This window comes from Perca flavescens, chromosome 12, assembly GCF_004354835.1.
Source record: "Perca flavescens isolate YP-PL-M2 chromosome 12, PFLA_1.0, whole genome shotgun sequence".
NCBI classification, from domain to species: Eukaryota; Metazoa; Chordata; class Actinopteri; order Perciformes; family Percidae; genus Perca; species Perca flavescens.
Window position 1 is genome coordinate 27355288 of NC_041342.1, and position 20784 is coordinate 27376071.

At 39.5% G+C, this 20784-nt stretch overlaps 1 protein-coding gene across 1 annotated transcript in view; it reads left to right on the forward strand.

Annotated features, from left to right (window-relative positions):
* Positions 1-370: 370 nt before the first annotated feature.
* The window catches only part of brinp2 (bone morphogenetic protein/retinoic acid inducible neural-specific 2), a 123908-nt gene continuing 103494 nt past the window's right edge, over positions 371-20784 (forward strand). The window contains exon 1 of the mRNA XM_028594345.1: positions 371-753. Coding sequence (XP_028450146.1) covers positions 371-753 — 383 coding nt within the window. The remainder of the gene's footprint in view (positions 754-20784) is intronic.

The window sequence follows — 20784 nt, forward strand, 5'->3', positions numbered from 1 at the left end:
CCTCATAAAGTGAAATTTTCATGCCATGGGACCTTTAATACTCAAGGTTTAATAACAATAATTATGTGTGTGTCCAACATGTAGGGAGAATATGATGTGCACATTCAGAGCAGACATGGAAACAATCATACTGCTATGATTGATTTTTAACTTTAGAAATACCACTTAGAGGGACATTGTGCTGCCTTCATAATTGCCTTCCACAAATATGTGGACAGAAACGTCCATCAATCAAAATGTGTGAATTAAAAGAAATGTATCACCATGACATTAAAGCCAAGTGTTTCTGTCTTGTTGTTGCAGGCCAGTGGTAGGTGACTGTCAGAAGAAATGCCGGTCCTAGGTGCCCTAGTACATCACCACCTGGACCATGGCGACTCATTGGCCAATGAGAAAAGAGAGGTGCTCCCGTGGCTCCGCCTGCCTTGCTAGATGGTCGGTGTCCTCCTTGATGCTCCTATGGTTGCCGTGGGTGTTGCTGTGGCTGCCGTTGCCCACCCGAGCTGAACAAGTAGGCGGCGGGGTACACGGCGGGAAGGTGCTCCACAGTTCCCTGTCGTCGTCCTCGTCATCTTCCTCGTCCTCCTCCTCGTCCCCATCCAGCTCCTCGGCGTGGGGCTTCAACACGAGGCAGAGCGGGGGGCAGCTGGACTGGCTGCTGTCAGAGAAAGGACCTTTCCACAGATGTCCAGAGTACACAGAGTTCAGAGAGAGGTTCCAGCAGGGATTTTCTACCAGATACAAGATTTACAGGTGAGTGTGTGCGTGTGTGTGCGTGCATGTGTGTGTGTGAGTGTGTGAGTTTGTCAGAGAGAAAAAGACAGAAAGAGACTGTGTGTAGCAGGATTTAAAATGTCAACAGGTGGGAGGAAAAAGGTGTGCTCTATCTCATATCTAAGGCTACCTGCCCATCCTTTTAAGAAGCGCTTCCCAACATTTTTGGCTTACGACTTCAGGGATACTCCTGTTATTTATTTCTCTATTCGGGGGACCCTCAAAAGACAGATCAAAACAGGAATGGTAATAATCAAAGCAGCAGAGACTGCCATATCCTGACTTTTTGTCCAGAGTGTAGGTCAAGCTCCAAAAACACTGGCTCCTTGTCCATAATTCTACTTATACCAATTTGTTAGACCCTGCACGCTTATTTTTAGGTTCATTTGTGTATTTGGGGTTTCCACTAGAACATGTTTACATGCTTTAATGTAAAAAACAAACAACAAAAAAACACCATTATTTTTGTCATACAGTCTGTCTGAATATACCGTATTCACCCTCTGTCTAAAATGCTTAATTTTAGTGCCTGTCTCTTTAAGCCCCTTTCCCAAAAAAGCCCAGCCTGCTCTGATTGGTCAGCGTTTTTTGGGTCTTCCGCATCTGCACTCTCAAGGGCTCTGCACCGTCATTGCATCAGTATTTTCTACCTATGTCTATGTTTTATATATATAAATATATACTGTATATAGTACAGTTGTGACATCACATCCATACAGAAGTCCTGATGGCTCGTTTAAAGCTTTAAAGTTTCTGAATGCAGACTGTGTGCGTTTCTCTGTGGATTGAGTGTTTTGATAGTTCCAGAGTATTTATATAGCACCTCGACCTGCTTTTTATTTGAAGACAAAAAAAAAATGGAAATCTCACTTTTTACATCATGGGACCTCTAAACTCCATGGCCCCACTTTGGAACATCATCCTTTTGTTAGAAAGGTGTAGTCTTAAAGCTCAGACAGAGATTACACTGGTGACATTATTAGCTTTGCTTTTCTCAGACTTCACAAAGCTGCTCCAATGCCACAGAAGACATTATGCAGCTTTTCTTCACAGGGTGAGTAGTTCTCCTCATGGTGAGTAGCTACACTGACCTTCATGTGGAAAATTGAACACCGGGATATGTTTACTTGCAACCTCTCGTCGCACGTTGAACGTCTCGTTTAGTTTTTAATGATTCTTTGAGACCTGAAGAGGCTAAACTATTCAGTATTCAACAAGAAACATGAAAACAAAAGACAAACAAACAGATTAGAGAAAGGTCGAGCAAACTAGACATAATTGTGTTGTGGTGTATTCTGTGCAGGAGGATTTACCACATACTAAAATATAATCACAGATGCATGTAGCAGTGTACATCTTGCCAGCCGATCAGTCGATCATGTTACAAACTTTTTTAAATGTAATCTGTCGTGTTTACTGCTCACAGGAGAATTCTGCTACCTTGGTTCACCTTTGTAACCCAGTGCCTCCTTCAAAGCATCTTAAATACTGTTCTCAAATGGCACCAAGTCTGAGGAGGAAGTGTTGTCTGAAGGATAAACTCGGGCATCAAACGTCCCTTCTCTTGCTGTTGCCCTTGAACTTCTTGGAGGGAAATGACACGGATGAGTACACTTAAAACACTAGCTACTAACCTCGCACACGCACAACTGCAACTATGAAGTGTAAACACCAAAGCAAGCTATTACAGAGCATCAAAAAGAGAACAAGAGGAAGAGTCTACAGCCACACTATTGGCTCTGTGAGGTTCCTTTGCACACAACCCCTAATGTGAACCTCATGGTGACGCAAGAGAGAAAGCCAGTACGTCATTAGGATAAATCATGTGTAAAACATGAATAATAATTACAATAATTTATACTTTATTAATCCCGCAAGGGGAAATTCCAATGTTTTTGAATGTTGTTGGCACCGAATTCTGTGTTGAACTGAAAACTCTGACATGCTGGTCATTAAGATTCAGACGTGTCTGTACCACATGTTATGGCAATTCATTTGATAATTGTTAACCCTTATGTTGTCCTCGGGTCAAATTTGACACTTTTTCAAAGTTTTTTGTATCAGAAATATGGGAAGTCGAAATAAGTGCCGAAAATGTCAGAAAGAATGTTGAAGAAAAAAAGCACCAAAAGTTGAAAAAAAATGAAAGAAAATGAACTTTGAAAAAAGCAACGAAAACGTTGAGAAGGGACAACAGAGGTGTTTATTTTCATGGTCGATGGGAAGAAAACACAAGGGTTAAGATATTTTAAAGCCATCTATCTAAATCAAAGCGATGGGCCGACTGAGTTGTGTACTGCAGTTTTTGTTTTCTCCAAATGTTGCAATAAAACATTTGGCTTTTTTCTCCAATCTGTATAACATCATATTCAGGTCACAGCTCCTTATTTGTGAAAAACATCAAGAACAAACATCATACTAAGCATACATGAGGGCACAAATATTTCACTATCACTATTTGACGTAGAGCAGCCAAGTATTATCAAAGCAAAATCACTGAGTGAAATATATGTATGTATATATGTATATAATACATTTTGCCACATCGTACTCAAATGAAATGGAATCAAAAGGTGATAACAAGATGATATATAAGCACAGCAACAAGCACTAGAGGTCTCTTTTCAGCTTTGCTTTTGGAAATAAATAGCAATCTTTTTCTTTCTTTTTTCCAATAATGCAGCACTAGAATTCCATTAAGCCCCGTCTGTATATGAGAGCGTGTAATGAAAAGACGTATCCCTTTTACTCCAAACATGTATTATTGTCAAACACAGCTCGTCTGTATTAAAGTTCGCTAGATGGGTGGAAATTCAATTCAAGCAGCAGTATTATGATCGGTGTAACACTGGAGGAAGGGATTGTGGGACTGGACTATCACTTCTCCTTTCATTAAAGAGCATTCTTTGTTTTCAAATAACAAAGGGAAAGGGAAGGGACAATGGGAACTTTTGTTTGGAGATTTATTTGGAAATGGGCGGTTTTCTTACTGATTTTGTGTCTCTATTTTGGGTGGAAATTGATTTTACAGAAAGCTCATTGCTGCCGTGGTTAATGAGGTCCTTGCTTATTTAACAAAATAAAATGTGTTTAGAGTTGGACTCTCTAAGTGGCTAAACAGGGATCAGAGGGAATGGTAAATGTATTTATTTTGGGAGATTAAAGTCAGAGCTTTATATACTTTCATTATATTCTAATACAGGGGTCTTCAACATTTTTTAGGCCAAGAACCCCTTAAGTGAAAAAGAGACTGAGCAGGGACCCCTTACCACATATATTTTATACAATTGAGTTGCATATTAAACTGGGTCTTCAATAATGTGTAGGGCGGGCTAAATCCTTTATACATACCTTTTTATGGTGCATACAATACCATGCTTTTAAAATAAAAATTGCTGGTATATTCATATATTTATACATCATGATTTTAGTTTTTAAATATATATTAAGCTATTAGTGCGTATAGTTTCTGCCGCCTCCATGAGGAATTCTAAGTAAAGACAACAAAATTGTCGGCAGGTCCACATGATACAAACCTTACATGACAGCACGCCACCCACATGCCCCCTTCACACAGTTGCTCGTAGCTAGGGTGGACACGGAGGAATAAAAACCTTCTTCAGAAGAGGTAATTATCTTCACTCGAAAATCACCAAACGACACCATCTTCTGAACATAGCCATACTGAGAAATCCAGAGAGAGTTGTGTGGAGCTGATAGTCTTAATTAGCTTTGTGGCAACTCATTTGGCAATGGCTTGAATGTAACTTACGTTCATAATTATGAAAACATTACGCACGAGAGCTTTAAGCTGAACTGTATCTGTGGATGTCTTATGGCTACCTTAGCTGTAGGCCAGTATGCCTATCATCAGTGTTGTGTACATTAAAAAAAGAATTATCTTTACTGATAATATTTTTGATTCATGTTAATGTATATTTTCAGACATATTTTAATTGTTTTTATTATTTTAAACCATCTAACAATAATTTGGCGGCCCCCCTGCAGCAACTCTGACGACCACCTAGGGGTCCCGGACCCCCTATTTAAGATCTCTCTTCTAATAGATAAAAGAGGAGCACAGAATAGAGTTGTGAAACTGGTGTAGGTTGTGATTCTTTAATATTTTTCTTCGAGCCCTCAGACTTGCTGATTCTTTCGGTTCTAAATTACGAGCTCAGCAGGATCAGGGGAAATATAGTACAGGGCTGAAAGAGGATTTTTATCAACAAGCATTACAACTTGTAATATGAAAAATATATTTAGTAGATATTTATTACAGTCATAGAAACATGACTGTTCATACATTCAGCTTTCACTTCTCAGGTGACATCATTTAAAGATGTCTTACAGCTCATAACCCCAAACTCATACATCAGACAAAATCTTTTTTGTTTGATCTTTTTTTTTTTTTTTTTTTTTAATTTCAGTAAAATTCAACTTCAACATGATTCAAGCAGCATTCAAAGGGTGGAATCACAGCTGCAATGATGCAATATCTTTCAAATCGTACCAAAAATAAAAAAAGCTCTTACTCTCCACTGTGAAACTCACATTTATCTGACAGCTGAAATACATCAAGTGGACTTCATAATTATAATTCAAAACAGGGTGTAATACCATACTCATAATCAGGAGAAGATGGTTATGATAAAAAGACAATCCTTTTTAAAATAGTTACAGGTGGGTACATTTTTTGGAATTTGAATCCATACAGTCAGAGGTATGACTATATATGAACATTGAATTTCTATTAAATATTATATTTTCCTTATAATATAATGATGCATTTATCCCATGCTCTCATCATTTGTTATTTCTACAGGGGCCAGAAATTTGCTAAGCCAATGAAACCAACAGAAGTATTTTGAAATCAAGTTCTTTGAGAGAAAGGAATGCCAGTGTAAAGACCTCAGAACTGGAGGGATGTGATCCACTTTCTTGGTATAATGATAATAAGAAAAATTGATGATGACACTAATTACCAAGAGTGATTGATAAACAACTCATTTACATATTGGTACTGAGGGGGGGTTGCCCCGGGACTCACTGGGTAGAGTGTTGGCATGGGACGGGATGAGATTCTGACGCTATGATAACCTTCAGCAAAAATATTAAGGTTTCACAGTATTGCGGTATAGCAATTACAGCTTTAAAATGTATTATTTTTTAAATGTCTGGGTCAAAAAAAAAACATGAACACAATGTATTTTTTTTTGGCACACTGGCAGGGAGAGCGATTTCTAAAGTGCACTTTCTGTCCTTGAAGACTAAAAAACAGCTCATACCTTAGGAACGATGTGACAGAAATGTTGAAACCGTGACTTTTTCAAACAGCGGTATACCTTGAAACTGTTAACCGGCTAATGGCTAGTAGAGTGTGTGTATTTAAGGCTGAGTCCATACTGCAGTGGACCGGGTTTAAATCCAGCCCATGGGCCATTTGTTGCAGGTCTTCCCCTCTCTCCCCCCTTTCCTCTTTGTCTAAATAAAAAAAGACATACACACAGCAAGAGGGAAAGTTGAGGATTTTTATAAGATATGGATGCCTTTCTTAAATATCCATATGCCTGGAAATGGGTAAGTGCTAGCACTGTCAGCAATACTGCTGCAGAATGGCTCGAATCTTGCACCACAGCTAGAGTACTATAGTTATGAATCGGGGGAAAGAATAGGATGGTGACCAAGTTTTAATAAATCTGCTTTAAACCATCTTATTATTATTACCATTAATGTTATCATCATCATCATTATCAGCATTTTTATTGTTATGCTATTGTTTATTATTATTATTATTATCCCCTTGTTTGTTTCCATTTAATGTACTTAATGATGTGCTTTTTTTTTTTTTTCTTATTTACTCACTTATTTTCCTCCGAGACGATTGTTGGTGAAGGGAGGGAGGGTATTTTACTACTGTTATTGTTTGTTCATTGTGTATTGTTTATTAATAACGGCCAAAACCTCAATAAATAAAGTTTTGAAAAAAAAGACATACATACAGTATATATATATATATATATATATATATATATATATATATATATATACGTACTAGGAGGGACTGTAGTAGTTTAACACTGCTCAGAAGAAGTGTTATGTACATCCACACTACAGTGACATTCATCCACACTAGCATTTTCAGGCCGTTTCCGTAATGATCTCCACACACACAAACACACACTGACATGCTTGAACAAAGGAAAGCAGCTAAATGTGTTTTTCTTTGTCGTATTTTGGTCAACAAACAACAAAACAGTGCATCACAGCCAACATCTGGCCAGCATTGAGACAGATAGTCTAGTGCGCTGATTCTCAAAGTGGGGTCTGTGGCACTCTGCCAGGGGGGTCCGTGAAAAAGTTTTCAGATTCATTCATTTAAATGATCACGATATAAAAAAAAATATTTAAAAAAAGATTCTTTTTAATAAAAATCTTCATAGTTCAACTATTTTTTTGTTTATTTTAATTACAAAGTTAACAAATACTAATACAACACACATAAACACACAGGTTACAGAAGATAGGATACATACATATATATATATATATATATATATATACACACACACACACATACACCTATACATACATAGACACACATACATGCATAATTAGAATGATATTGCATCACCTTAGGTCAGTCAGAACAAACTAACAACAAAATAACTACCAAACTACTAAACTATATGACTCTTATGAATATAATCTTTAATGAGTGTCCATGGTCCAACTAATCCCTCATCCCTGCACAGTTCCTGTAGAGCAGAGGTTGCCCGTTCCATCATCAACAGCTCTATAGAGTGCTTTAGCCAGTGATGCAGACAGAAACAATTTGGTTTTCTCACTTTCCAATTCATAAGAATAATCCTTGTAACGGACAGGTATGCCAGTATTAGTATGCAGATATCCGTTTGTCTACTTTGACTCCCATAAATGTCTGGGAAAAAAATCTAAAGTGTGGGTGCAATTTGAAATAGTAAAAGATGATCCAAAGTAAGATGCAAGTTGTGTGCCACCGCCCGATTCAGGACCACATGATTTGTCCAGTCTCGCTTTGCCAGAGCACCCTCCACAGCGCTGCGGAGGAGGGTCTGGCTAGTCCACACAACATTCTGGGATGGGAGAAAAAAGTGCTCTGGTTTATTGCCATTTCTTTAAACCAGTCACAGTCGTCATGGGCGGCGCTATGCACCAGACAGAGCCACGGTGCCGCTGCAAAATAGTCTCGTGAAGGAACTTGTTTTGGTGGAACATGTGTACGTTCAAAAGTTGTTTTAGTCTTGCAACAGAAAACTCAGATTGGACAGCACATACAGTGACAGATTCGAGAGGTTGTAATTACTAAATTGTGGTTGTGTTGGAAAATGAACCTGAGTAAAAAAAAAAAAAAGTACACGAGTAAATGTTGCATTACAAGTTTGCAGCTGTCATTGTGTTCGTGCAAATGTCAATCTACACATTTGGGAATATTTTTTCTACAAGTGCAAATTTCAATTTACAAGTTCAGATTTTTTTTACAAGCTCTCATGTTTTTTTTCTTTTTGTGACTTCAAATTCAGATCACATGTGTGAATATTTTTTACAAGTGCAAATTTAAGTTTTACAAGTGCAAGAACTCTTGGGCCAATTTGAGCCGCTGGAAAAAAGAGAGAAATTCGGCAACATTGGCGTTTCACACGGTACAGCTGCAGCCTGGAGCCTCCCGTCTGGTGCCGTCGGGCTTCTACTTTCCAAAATAAAAGCTTGCGTTTTGTTCGCTGTCTTCATACTTTGGTGTTTTTGGGTGTTTAAGTATGTAATAATATGTTTTAAATATGCAAGCATTTCCATTATATTCTAAGATAGTGCCATGTCAGTTTATTTGAAGGTTTTATGAAGTGCTCCAGTGTGTGTATTTTGTTATTATAAAAGCCTGTAAGTGTGCGTCATGCTGCTGGTGCCATAATCTCACATGAGCCTGGTTTTTGCAATTATAAAGCAAATAACGTCCCCGTCTGAAATTGGGCTGGTAAGAGACGGAACTTCCAACGCAGGATTTTTGTTCCAATCCGCCCCTGACCATAGTAAATCCACCAGAGTTTAAAATTCCAACACAAAGAAAGCGGAAGGTAATGGAAATCCTGCCAAAAAGAGTGAAATATGGCGGAATTTCTGTTGGCAACAGTCCCGGGAGACTACGTCCACCCCAATGACCACCAAATCCTGCACACCAGTCCAGCAAGCCAAGCGTTATATGCAACGAGGCAACGTTTGCGGTTTGTTGCAGAAAAACATTAAAGAGGATTGTAAAATAATATTACTATTAAGTTTTTGATAAATAATGTTAATTTTTGGGTTGGAACCTATGCCGAACATTTTCCCTGCTAGAGAGGGCAGTGTGTACCCAGGCAGGAGGTCTGTCAGTGTGTACAGAGGCCCTCAGCTGTCTGGTCTATAAATAATGCAGTGCAGTCCTGCGCCAGGTCCAGAGTTCATGTTGGCCCCTGTCACCATTATCATTATTCCAAATTTAATACCAAATGTGATAGATATACGCTGCACCCGCTGAGGCTGCAATTTGAATTTCCATTTCCTCTACTTGGAATATATTATTTATATAAAGCCTATATATTCAGATTTTCAACTTCCCTTTCCCTCTCTCCGTGAGCTCTGTAAAAATAGATCTGTTTAAAAGTTGTCTCGGACGTTTGTACTGTCAGACATGTAGACTTGCCTGAAGACTGTGTGTTCTAATTATCTGTGGCACTTTTTGTGTTCTTTGACCATTGCAGGAGTTGGCTGTGACCGTGTTTCAAAAGGCGTACAGAACTTTTAAAGTGAATCCTACAGGCTCTCACTTCATTTTCTCTCCCTCTCTTCCTGGCTGCCTTTTGTTAAAAAGAACATATCAGGAAAAACTCACTTTTTTCCATGCTTGTGCACATACATTTGGGTAACTGGAGTGTTTACCAACCCACAAACTGTAAGAATAAGACAAACCGGGGCGACCTCTAGCTCAACCTGTAGAGTGTGCGCCCCATGTAGGCTAAGGCCTTGGCAGCGGCCTGGGTTCGAATCTGACCTGTAGCCCTTTGCTGCATGTCGTCCCTCCTCTAACTCCCCTTTCCTGTCTACAAGCTATCCTGTTGATTAAAGGCCATAAAAAGCCCAACAAATCAGAAAACATGGGATTTAACAAGTCGTTCAGATTTTATCCCCTTCCTCTGTCACATGCAGGCTCATTAGAATATCCCGCCATACAATGTGTATCTCTACACACGGTTTGAGAAATACCTTTGCAAAGGTGCAGCATATTTTTCTCCCAAGCCAATCAGTGCCACTCACTGGGCTTCTCAAGAGGGGGGCTTAAAGAGACAGGCGCTTAAACGGAGCGTCTTAGATAGACAATGAATACAGGTATGTGACAGACACTATGAGAAAAATTATGTTTTTTTAACATTAAAGTATTTAACTGCAGAAAAGAGGGTCTTTTCATTAAACTTGGCTGTATATGCAGTAGAATGGTGCAAACATTTTTGAAATGGGTGCTACATTAGCAGAGAAAACACAGAAAAGAAGCTGTGATATTCCTTTTAGCTTAAAAGGTAGAAAACCTGCAACTACCAGAATGGGTGGGTGACGTAATGAGAGCTTGTCGAGCTCGTCCGTATTGACACAGACTGGCGGCCGACTTGTAACAAACAAAGGCATCTATTGGTAGGTTTTGCTGCTGGCCTGTGTCTAGGGAGATCTGGGTATTTGTAAGATGGAGGGACGTTTACCATAGTTAATTTACAGATACTACCAACAATGATACAAAGTCGGCAAAAAATCGGCAAAGTATCCCTTTAAAGCATGTAAACATGTCATGGTAGAAACCAAAGTAGAAACATGAAAATGAGCATATGTCTCCTTTAACTTTTATTCAGGAAAAGTCAGCTGAGCGTGTGAGGATATATGACGGCCTGGTGTCAGTTGTACTCTCAGTTGGTGCCTGTCGCAGTTCTGTGCTGCTTTTCTTGTCACTTGGATGGCTGGAGGTTTAGAAAATGTCTCATTCAGTCTCGCATTGCCAGACCTTCCTCCACAGCGCTGCGGAGAAAGGTCTGGCTAGTCCAAACAGTATTCCGGGATTGGAGAAAAAACGTGCTCTGGTTTATTGGTATATTGTGTTGGACGAAGCAATGGTGCCGCTGCGAAATAGCCTTAAAGCTACTTGTTTTGGTGGAACATGTGTACGTTCAAAAGTTGTTTTAGTCGTGCAACAGAAAACTCAGATTGCACAGATAGTCTAGCTAGCTGTCTGGATTTACCCTGCAGAGATTTGAGGAGCAGGTAACCATAGTCCTCAGAAATCCACCAGAGTTTAAAATGCCAACACAAAAAAAGCGGAAGGTGACTGACATCCCGCCGAAAAGAAGGACATCCCGCGAACATTTTCGGTAGCACCTGAGCAATCCCAGAAGTGAAACATGGTCGATATAGACTAACGTGCTTGTAACAGTTACCTTTAGTAGTAATCTATAGCTCACCAAGTCCTTGTATGTGTAGTCTAGTGATATATAACTTGAGGTGTTTTTTTTTTTTTTTTTCACAATCACAGACTCTGCTGTCTACCCTTCCATTCTGTCTCCCTCTTCCTTGACTTGAATGCAATGGAAATGACAGCATCACTTACAGATGAGGGGGCAGTGTAGTGTGAAGTGACAGGTGAAGGTTCCATGACATAAGTGGGCCAGATTGTCATATGACTCTGCTTTTAGCTGTGGGACACTTCCAGTGATCATCTTGACAGCAACATGGCAAACTCCTCCTGATGTGTTTTTCTTTCTCCTCATAGCTTTTTAAATGTTTTAAGTGTTTGGGAAATGTATAAATCATGTAGCATTAACATGGATCATTTGTATTGGTGTCATAGAGCTGCGGCTGAATTTATGTGCTTTAGCATTTTAATACATTCTCACCCCAAAGGCACTGTGGGAGTCATTGGTTTCAAAAGTTTGTTTAGATGTAGGCAGCCAGCAACCTCCATGCGATCAATACGGTATATGAATGTTTGCGTGCAGACAACAGAATTACAAAAGTTCAGCATTTGTCACCAGCATGTCAGATCCTGTGGTGGACAACAAAAAGAAACAGCAGGAGAACAGAAACTTTTTGTGATGTAGTTGAAAGAACATAAACCTTAAAACAATTAGACCTTTTTATGAAATTGTGTCTGTGAAAATATGGGTACACAAGGGTCTGACATCGACACTGGAAACCACTCTTTGCATCCCATCAGTGGTGGTTTCTGTTAACTTTTGTTATCTTTTTGGAGCCAGTGGAATCGCCCCCTCATGGAAATTATATAGAAAGCAGGTTTAACCCGTTGTGTTGTCTTTGCGTCAAAATTGAAAATGAACTTCTTTCTGCATTTTTTTCCCCCCCGTTTTTGTCACTTTTTTCAATGCTTTATTTATCCATGGTCAATAAACCTAGTGAATTATTTTGACTAATAGTTAAGATCAGAGGATGTTGTCTGAATCACAGATGTCAAAGTTTAGTCAGGATACGGTTTTAAAACCATTTAAAATACCCAAAACTCAATGGATGTAATCATTCATTTGACCTGCGATAACGTATCCATATAACGTTCATCCATGTAATTTTTGGGCAATTTGGGTGAAAGAAAACCATATTAGTGATATAAAAAACTTGATCCGAGGACAACACAAGGGTTAAAGTGTAACTCTCTCCAAAATGCAACCTAGGGTCTTTTTGTGAATGTACCCGAGTCAAACTTTCATTTTAAAGCATATTTAGGACGGAATCACCACTTATAAGATTTACCGTATTTTCGTTTTTTTGGTCATATGGCCAAATTGAATGGGAGTGCTAGGGGCACTTTTATGCTAGCCTCAAACTTTTTAAAACACTAAGAAGGCTCGACACAACATCACCAGGCGGTCTACACCTTAACGAAAGAGCTACGGTGAGTTGTTCAAAACCTTTCTTTGTGGTAAACTCTGGGTACACAAACAATGTTGTCAATGCTTTCGTTAAGGTGTAGAGCCCCTGGTGATACTTCGAGCAAAGTTTCATGTTGTGCTAAGTTAAATCTCGGGCCTCAAATCAAGTGCATAATATTAGTATTAGTAATATAGTACATAATCATGAAGTTTAATAATTCTGCATCCCTATGAGTGGATATTGTATTGTAAAATCAGATATTTTGGCAGAAAAGAAATTAAATGTTTTCAATGAACACATGCGTTCAGTGTTAACATGTTTGTGACCTGCCAAATATTAACATTTTGTTAATAGAAAACATAATCTAGGAAGCCTTACATTTCTTTCAAAGCGTATTTGCTGGCCCAAATTTCTAGGAGACCTGAGAGAAAACTGAGTCGCTCAATGAAGCTCTTACTGTCAGAAGTCTTTGTGCACTAAGACTTTTATTTTCATGACATGTTGATGCAGACTCCCGTTTCCTTCAGCAGCTGTTTACAGCTTGATATAAAGTTGTTTCTCAGTAACTAAGTAATTGTCATTTCAGTTGGGATGCTGAATGAAGTCACTCATCACTGAAAGCAGTCCTAAAAGCAAGAAGTGTGTCCATATGATTTATGATGAAGTCATGACTCAGCCATATGTAAACTGTCACGCCTCATCTCTCCTCCTCCCTAATCAGAGATTCATGGCTGCCCTCATTGTGTATGCTTTGTAAATGCTTTCCATAATTTCTGGGATTGTTTTTGGTTTTGATTTGATTGCTGCATCCCCCGCTACCCACAACAACAAAGCACTTGTACACTTCAGCCAACGCGTCCTATCCTCAAAGTATTCCTCAAGAAAGCTGGCACACTTCCTCCCAATTTGTATGAAACAATGACAGTGGCAGTGAAACAAGGCCAGTGGGGGCCTGACAACATGGGCTTCAAGGACACTACCAAGCCTACTTTTTTACGAGACAAAAAAACAAAAAGCAACCCTATTCAAAGCTTTGGATCCATATTCTTTATGGAGTACTTTTTAAAGAAATGTAATTCGACTTCACTTAAAGTATCATGATATAAAAAAAAATTATTAAAAAAAAGATTCTTTTTAATAAAAATCTTCATAGTTCATCTATTGTTTTGTTTATATTTTAATTACAAAGTTAACAAATACTAATACAACACATATAAACACACAACACACAAGTTACAGAATATAGGATACATACATACATATATATATATATAATTAAAAAATGTAATTTGTTTTTCTTTTCAATTCGGTGTATTTCTGTTTTAGGTTTTTTTTTATTTTATTATAGCCTTCTTTTTCTTTTTACAAAAATAACCTTGCTTGTGTCTTACAATATGTTATATGAAACATTTTCTGTGTAGTAATGGAAAGGCTTATCAGTGTAATTTTAGTGTGTAGTGTAGAGTGTAGATGAGGAACATCATTTCATGAACATTTTACAAAATCAGAACAGTGATGGTGGAGATAGTGCAGTGATAGAACAATGGATAGGTGAATGAAGAGACTGGCGATTCAGATAAAACTCATAATTTTGCAATTAGACCATAGTTAGGATAATAGCTAATTTGCATCTCATGGAAAAGAAAAAGTCACACAGACACTGCGGAGAAGCTCTCTTGTGTTTCTAATTGCACTCCTGTGACCTTACTAATGCTAATATCTGATTGTTATTCAGGAAAATAAGCGCTAACAGTCTTTTCTCTGCATTAACTTTCCACAGGGCAAAAACAAAATTGGCTGCTCTAATTAGCTATTAATAAAGAGTAATGGAGATGGGGAAATATGTTAGCCACATTAGCCTGGGTTAACCCTAATCATTGTACAACTTTGATCAGATGCTACAACCTTAAAGCCCCCCTCCAACCAGTGTTACTTCCTGTTTAACGGTTAAAGCTACATTGTTTAAGAATTTCTTCCATCTAGCGGTGTAATTGTATATGACAACCAACTGAATATTACTTTCTAGCCCCTCCCATTCTGAGCGCGTTTTAACTCCTACGGTGGCCGTATTATTCCAAGAAGTACGACTTTGTCCGTGAGTGTTCCTTCCAGTGAAATAATAGTTTTGCGTTATTTTGGTACCATTTCATTGCTTACATCAGCTATCAGGTTACCAAACATATGCAAGCTAATGTTAGTAAAATATCAGTGCTATCATTATTCTGTATATTGTTACGAGATTAATAGTGTAAGGCAATGTTTACAGCGTAGGAGAGAAGCAACAGTGGTTTGTGTTTTTAATATATTTCTCTAGCATTATGAACAATGTCAATGAAACCGAAATTAGCTCTCAGTATCTCCATCGTTTACATGCAGCTGTTCTAGCTGTAGCTAGTCTGTGCTACAACAGCACATGACGTGAGTTGTCTGCCAGGGAAATCACAACACATACGACTATGTTTATGTTACAAGGTAGATAATCCTTTGACGTCGAGGAAAAGTATCCTAGACGTTGTTATAGCATTATGCACAACCATGCTATTGTTAGCCATGCAACTGTAAAACTTTGAGCTTAGTAGGTTAATTGTAACCGGGATGCAGAGAAAGAGTTCAATAGGGTGACAGCCGCAGGAAAGAGGCTTCCTCTGAACCTGCTGGTACGGGTGCGGAGAGCCCTGAGACGCCTACCGGAGGGGAGTGGGGTGAACAGTCTGTGGTTGGGGTGAGAGCAGTCTTTGATGATGCTGCGCGCCTTATGCAAGCATCGCTTGCCCTGGATGGCCTCGATGGAGGGGAGTGAGGAACCGGTGAAGCGTTGGGCAGTTTTCACCACCCTCTGCAGTGCTTTCCGGTCATGGGCAGAGCAGTTGCCATACCAAACTGTGACACAGTTGGTTAGGATGCTCTCGATGATGCAGCGGTAGAAGTTCACCAGGATCTAAGAAGACAGGTGGACCTTCTTGAGTCTCCTCAGAAAGAAGAGACGCTGGTGAGCCTTCTTGATCAGGGTAGAGGTGTTGAGGGTCCAAGAGATGTCCTCAGAGATGTGGACACCCAGAAACTTGAAGCTGGTGGCACGCTCCACCTCAGTCCCGTTGATGAGTATGGGGGTGTGTGTGCTAGCTTTAGACTTCCTGAAGTCCACAATGAGCCCTTTGGTCATCTTGGTGTTGAGAGCCAGGTTTATACAAATAGGCAGAATTACCTTTTGAGAAGAAAGCAGGCAACTTCAGCATCCCTTTTTAAAATCCTTGCTCCTTATGAGCTCTTTCCATCTTGGAAAAGCAACTCCAATATTAACTTTGGTCGCGTTGTCGTTGTAATTCTCTTTTTAACTTCCTTGGCGACTCCGTTACATGTCCTCGAGGCTTTCAAATCTGCCAGCAGTCGCTCGCAAGCAATCTTCTCCCCCTCCTTGGCATTTGTCACAGTGTCACTGTGACAAATGCCAAGGAGTGTGAAAAGCATGAAAGGCAGAGGTATGTCCCTCTTTGGCTATTGTATTTTAAAGAAGGAGGTGCAAAATGGCGGCCATCATTCGAGCGACTCGCTCGTATGTATTCTGAATGATTCTAAATGGCAGATTCTACGCGTACGAGAATACTTTGATTAGTTGGGTCTTTGCTAAGAATTAACTCAAAAAATTACACAATGGAGCTTTAACATTCTTTCTCAAACAGTGAATGGTTGTGTAGATAATAGTCTGACATTATCCATAACCATGGCAACCATATTGCAGCTAACGTTACGGCATCTTTGAAAACAGCACTATTGGTTGCTGTGTGTCAAGATTGTAAAAAAATGTTTAAGTTGATCTTGACGCAGGACTAATTAGGCATGACTTGAGTCACCTGTGAAACCTAAAGCCCCGTCCGGACCAAAGATTCGCGACGAGACGAGTTGAAACTTGCAACTACTTGCAACGCACCGTTCTGCAATGTTCTGAAACCTTCCAGTTCCCACCAATGCGACGAGACGGTGTATCATATCCAATTAAACAACTCTTTGTACTTCTGCCTAACTTACGACTTCCAGGCTTTTTGTAGCTGATATATCATTTGTTGCGTTTAACTATGAATGTGGATTACTTAGTGATACTAAGTAGTGCGTGCTACAGTTGCATTACTAGTGATGAATCAGCTGAAACTGGATTATGGATTATGGATCATTTTATTTCTAGTGTGTACAGTAGCTGACTTGACCAGCTGACTTCTCTATTGGCTGCTGAAACAGGTGGCGTCCCTTACGTTCTAAAACCAGCCTCTGGAGACTTGACCAGCTGAGTCGCAGCCAAACCATCAGCTGGTTGGAGTCGAGATGAGACGGGTTGGGTCAGACCGCTGCAACTTTTCCCTGCAACGTTGTAAAACGGTTTTGTCACGTTGCGAATCTTTGGTCTGAACGGGGCTTTAGTCTACCAATAACATTACCTGGTAACAGATTTAAACTGACTTTTAAGACACCATGATTAAGCTATTACCTGAGTCCTCTTAAAGTGGGAGGAAACTTCTTATATTGGGTTCCATTGTCTACTGTATGTATGGGGGTCCCTGACATTAAATGATTTTGTAAAACCTTAGTTCAAATATCTCAGCAACCAAGCAATTTCTATTAAGTAATTCACTATTTCAGTTCTGGCAGTTATTGATTTGTTCTCAAAAATTATGAAAGCACTTAACTTATAAGCTATTTTGTTTTTGCAGCTGTTTATTTTAAGGATAAAATGGGTTCAAAGACATACATGTTCAACACTGTGTACCATCTTGCACAGTGCAATCAGTATGATGGACTAAAGTACCTGGAAAAAAAATCACTCAAACTTTTACCAAAGTAGTTGTTGTTTATCCAATCAAACAGTACATCACCTCAAATTTATCTCATCTGTGTGGATTTGGATGTGAAAGAACACAGCACAGCAGGGAATAATCACACTCTTTTATAATCTCCATCTGTCTGAAATGACAAAGCAGACCCCCCATCCGTTCTTATAGAGACCGAGACAGGGGCTCTGCCTAATTTTCACTTCTACTACTGGTGGACTTGAGAAAGATTGGCTGCTGATGAGACACAGGATGGGGGTGGAGGGGCTTAGACTGCGGGCTTCCTCTGTGGTCCACAACATCAGAGACACAAAACGCTTAGCGTGAACAGAGCAGCGGGGCAGAAACAAGCCTGTGGCTCTGTGATGGAAACAGTCAGGCGGCAACAGCCTGCGTAGGATACACTGCCCTGTTGGGCACACTGTGTGTGTGTGTGTGTGTGTGTGTGTGTGTGTGTGTGTGTGTGTGTGTGTGTGTGTGTGTGTGTGTGTGTGTGTGTGTGTGTGTGTGGTGTGTGTATGTCTTTGTGTACATTTGTGTGTCTGACCAACATAACTCTCACAAAAGGACATAGCTCAAATTTAGATCACACACTGCCCTGACACACACAACACAGAGGTACTTTGCAGTTGTTAACATCTCTATTTCATAAAGGGATGAAACAAAAGAAGCAGCTGTGCACATTACCACTGGTCTTAAACACCAGCCAGGTCTAAACAAACACACACACACACACACACGCACGGAGATTAAGAGAGCACACAGAAAAATCACGAACAGTACACACTGAGAGAGGCAGAAGTATACATACATGTAATTAAAAGAACAAGAGAAAATGGGCAGACAGTTATTAATGTATGTTTGTTTTTTCAGCCAGTAAATAATTCTTGCAAAAAAGCACAGAGTTTGACTTCCGTTTCTTTAATTTTATGCAAAAACGATGACAAGAACATCCCCAGAAGTAACAGTTCAGTGTCAGCTTTTGAATGTGGCACAGAATTCAAACAAAAAAACAGTGCTACATCAGAGATTTATGTAATGAATTAACCTATTGCGCTCAGGGAGAAGGTCATGAGTGATGTATTACCTTTTTAAAATATACCCAGCAGTGATTGTGTGAAATAAAGTAAAGCTGCTCTGTAAAGCGGCAGGTGAATGTAAAATTGACCTCGTCCTTAGAAAGTGAATAGTTTCAAATTGATGAAAGGTTCTCTAAGATTTCACATTAAGCTTTAATATAAGTTATGAGTTATAAGTTTGTAACTCACTTCTTTGTGGATGAAACTCAGCTTGGATTCACAAGCAGCAGTTAAAATGGATTCCAATGGCAAACTAGAGTCAATCCTAAAACATCTCTATATGTATCAGAACACCCATAGAACTGTCTCAAACCACTGCTTGGGCCACTTCTCTACTTGTGATCCATCTGTTCATGCAGACTCCACTACTGCGGTAAAGGTTTTTTATGGAACATCCTCCAATGTCCTTAATGCAATTTAGTATATCCACAACTCTGCTGCTTGCCTACTTACTGGCTCCCATAACCATAAACACATCCAATGGCTCCATTTTTTCAAAACATATTCAAATTCACCATAGAACAATGGTATGTCCCAATACCCACACTTACTGTCTGGAGCAGTTGGTAACTTTTATAAAAATAACTTTTTTTTCATTTTTGCTCAAACTCACTATATCCCAACAGTAGCACATGACACAAAAAATCTGTGAAAACATCATGTTTCTCTGCCCTCCCCTAGTGCTCCTAAAAGGATTTGCAGGTTTCTTCCACACCCGAACATTAACAACCAATCAGAGCCGAGGAGTCTCCAATGCAGTGTCAATCACTGCTGATCAACTGCGGTCAAGCTATATGTTTCTGAAAACAATTGATGCGAGAAATAGGCAATGCAGTAACAGTATTTTGATTCGTATTTGATCAGCGCTGCCTAGTTTGACAGTTTGATTGTAGTTCATGAGCAGTCATTGAGACTGCGTTAGAGACTCTGGCTCTGATTGGTTGTTTTCCTTATGTCAGAAGGAGCATCTGGAGGAAGCTGAGGAATGTTTTTTTTTTCCACAGATGATCTGATACATGTAGTACTGTCAGGCTATAGTTACAGTTTGAGCAAATATGAAAGGAAGTTATTTTATGTCTGAAACATGCCAACACGGTACACTAAAGTGCCTTTAACTTGCATACTTTCTAATAAGAAAATGACCCTATTACTCACTTGATTTAATACCTCAGCAAACATTGTCCTTATGAGTTTATAGTCTAAGAGGGCTTTAGGGCGGGGCTACCTTGTGATTGGCAAGTTGCTACCACAGCAACCAGTCAATCAGGACAGAGGCTTAGCAATGCATATCCATGGCACGGTGTACATTTAAATAGCCATTTACTTCACTTTTGGGTGTCATCTGTGTTTATGTCTTAAAACTTTGACCCTCTCACTGTGTTTTCACTTCATCACAGTTAATTGTAACATTTTGGTCGCCTAAAAATGTATTTTTCCGCTTTTGGTGGATGCAGCTTGATTAACAAGCTAGCTAGCGCTAGCATTAGCTGGTGGTGTAGCGCCCCTTCCCAGCTCCACCCTCTCTTCCAAATATGGTCACTTCATGCTGCAGAAAAACAAGATGGCGACGGCCAAAACGCCAAATTCAAGGCTTTAAAACTGTAGTCCACAAACTTATGGGTGACTTCACGGTGGCTAAATCCACATACAGTCTGTATGGTATACAGTAGGGTTTTTAATTCAAGTACAGTGCATCTTAGTGTAGGCAAGTAGTAGGCACCCTAAATGGCTATTTACATTTACATAAATGGCTATCTACATTTACATAATGAATGTTTCCCCCAAAATACAGCAACTGGATTTAAATGTACGATAATCTTCCTAAAATGCTTTCTTTGTTTCACTTTAAATGACTTCTTTAGGATGTCTGTAAGCCAAAACAGAAAATTGGAAAGAGACCAACGTGCAAACACATCATGCACCCAAATTGACCTGCATACTGACTAACCAGAAGATGCACAAATCGTATGAGTATGTTAGAGTGAGGGAAAGAGAGTTGTGGTAACTACATTTCCTGTTTTTGATGTATAGATTCCCAGTAGGACCTAGTGCGAAATGTGGAGACTTCCACATAAGAGGCAGAGATGCGGGGGAAAAAATTGTTGGAGCTACACACACACACACACGCACACACACACACACACACACACACACACATGCACACACACACGCACGCA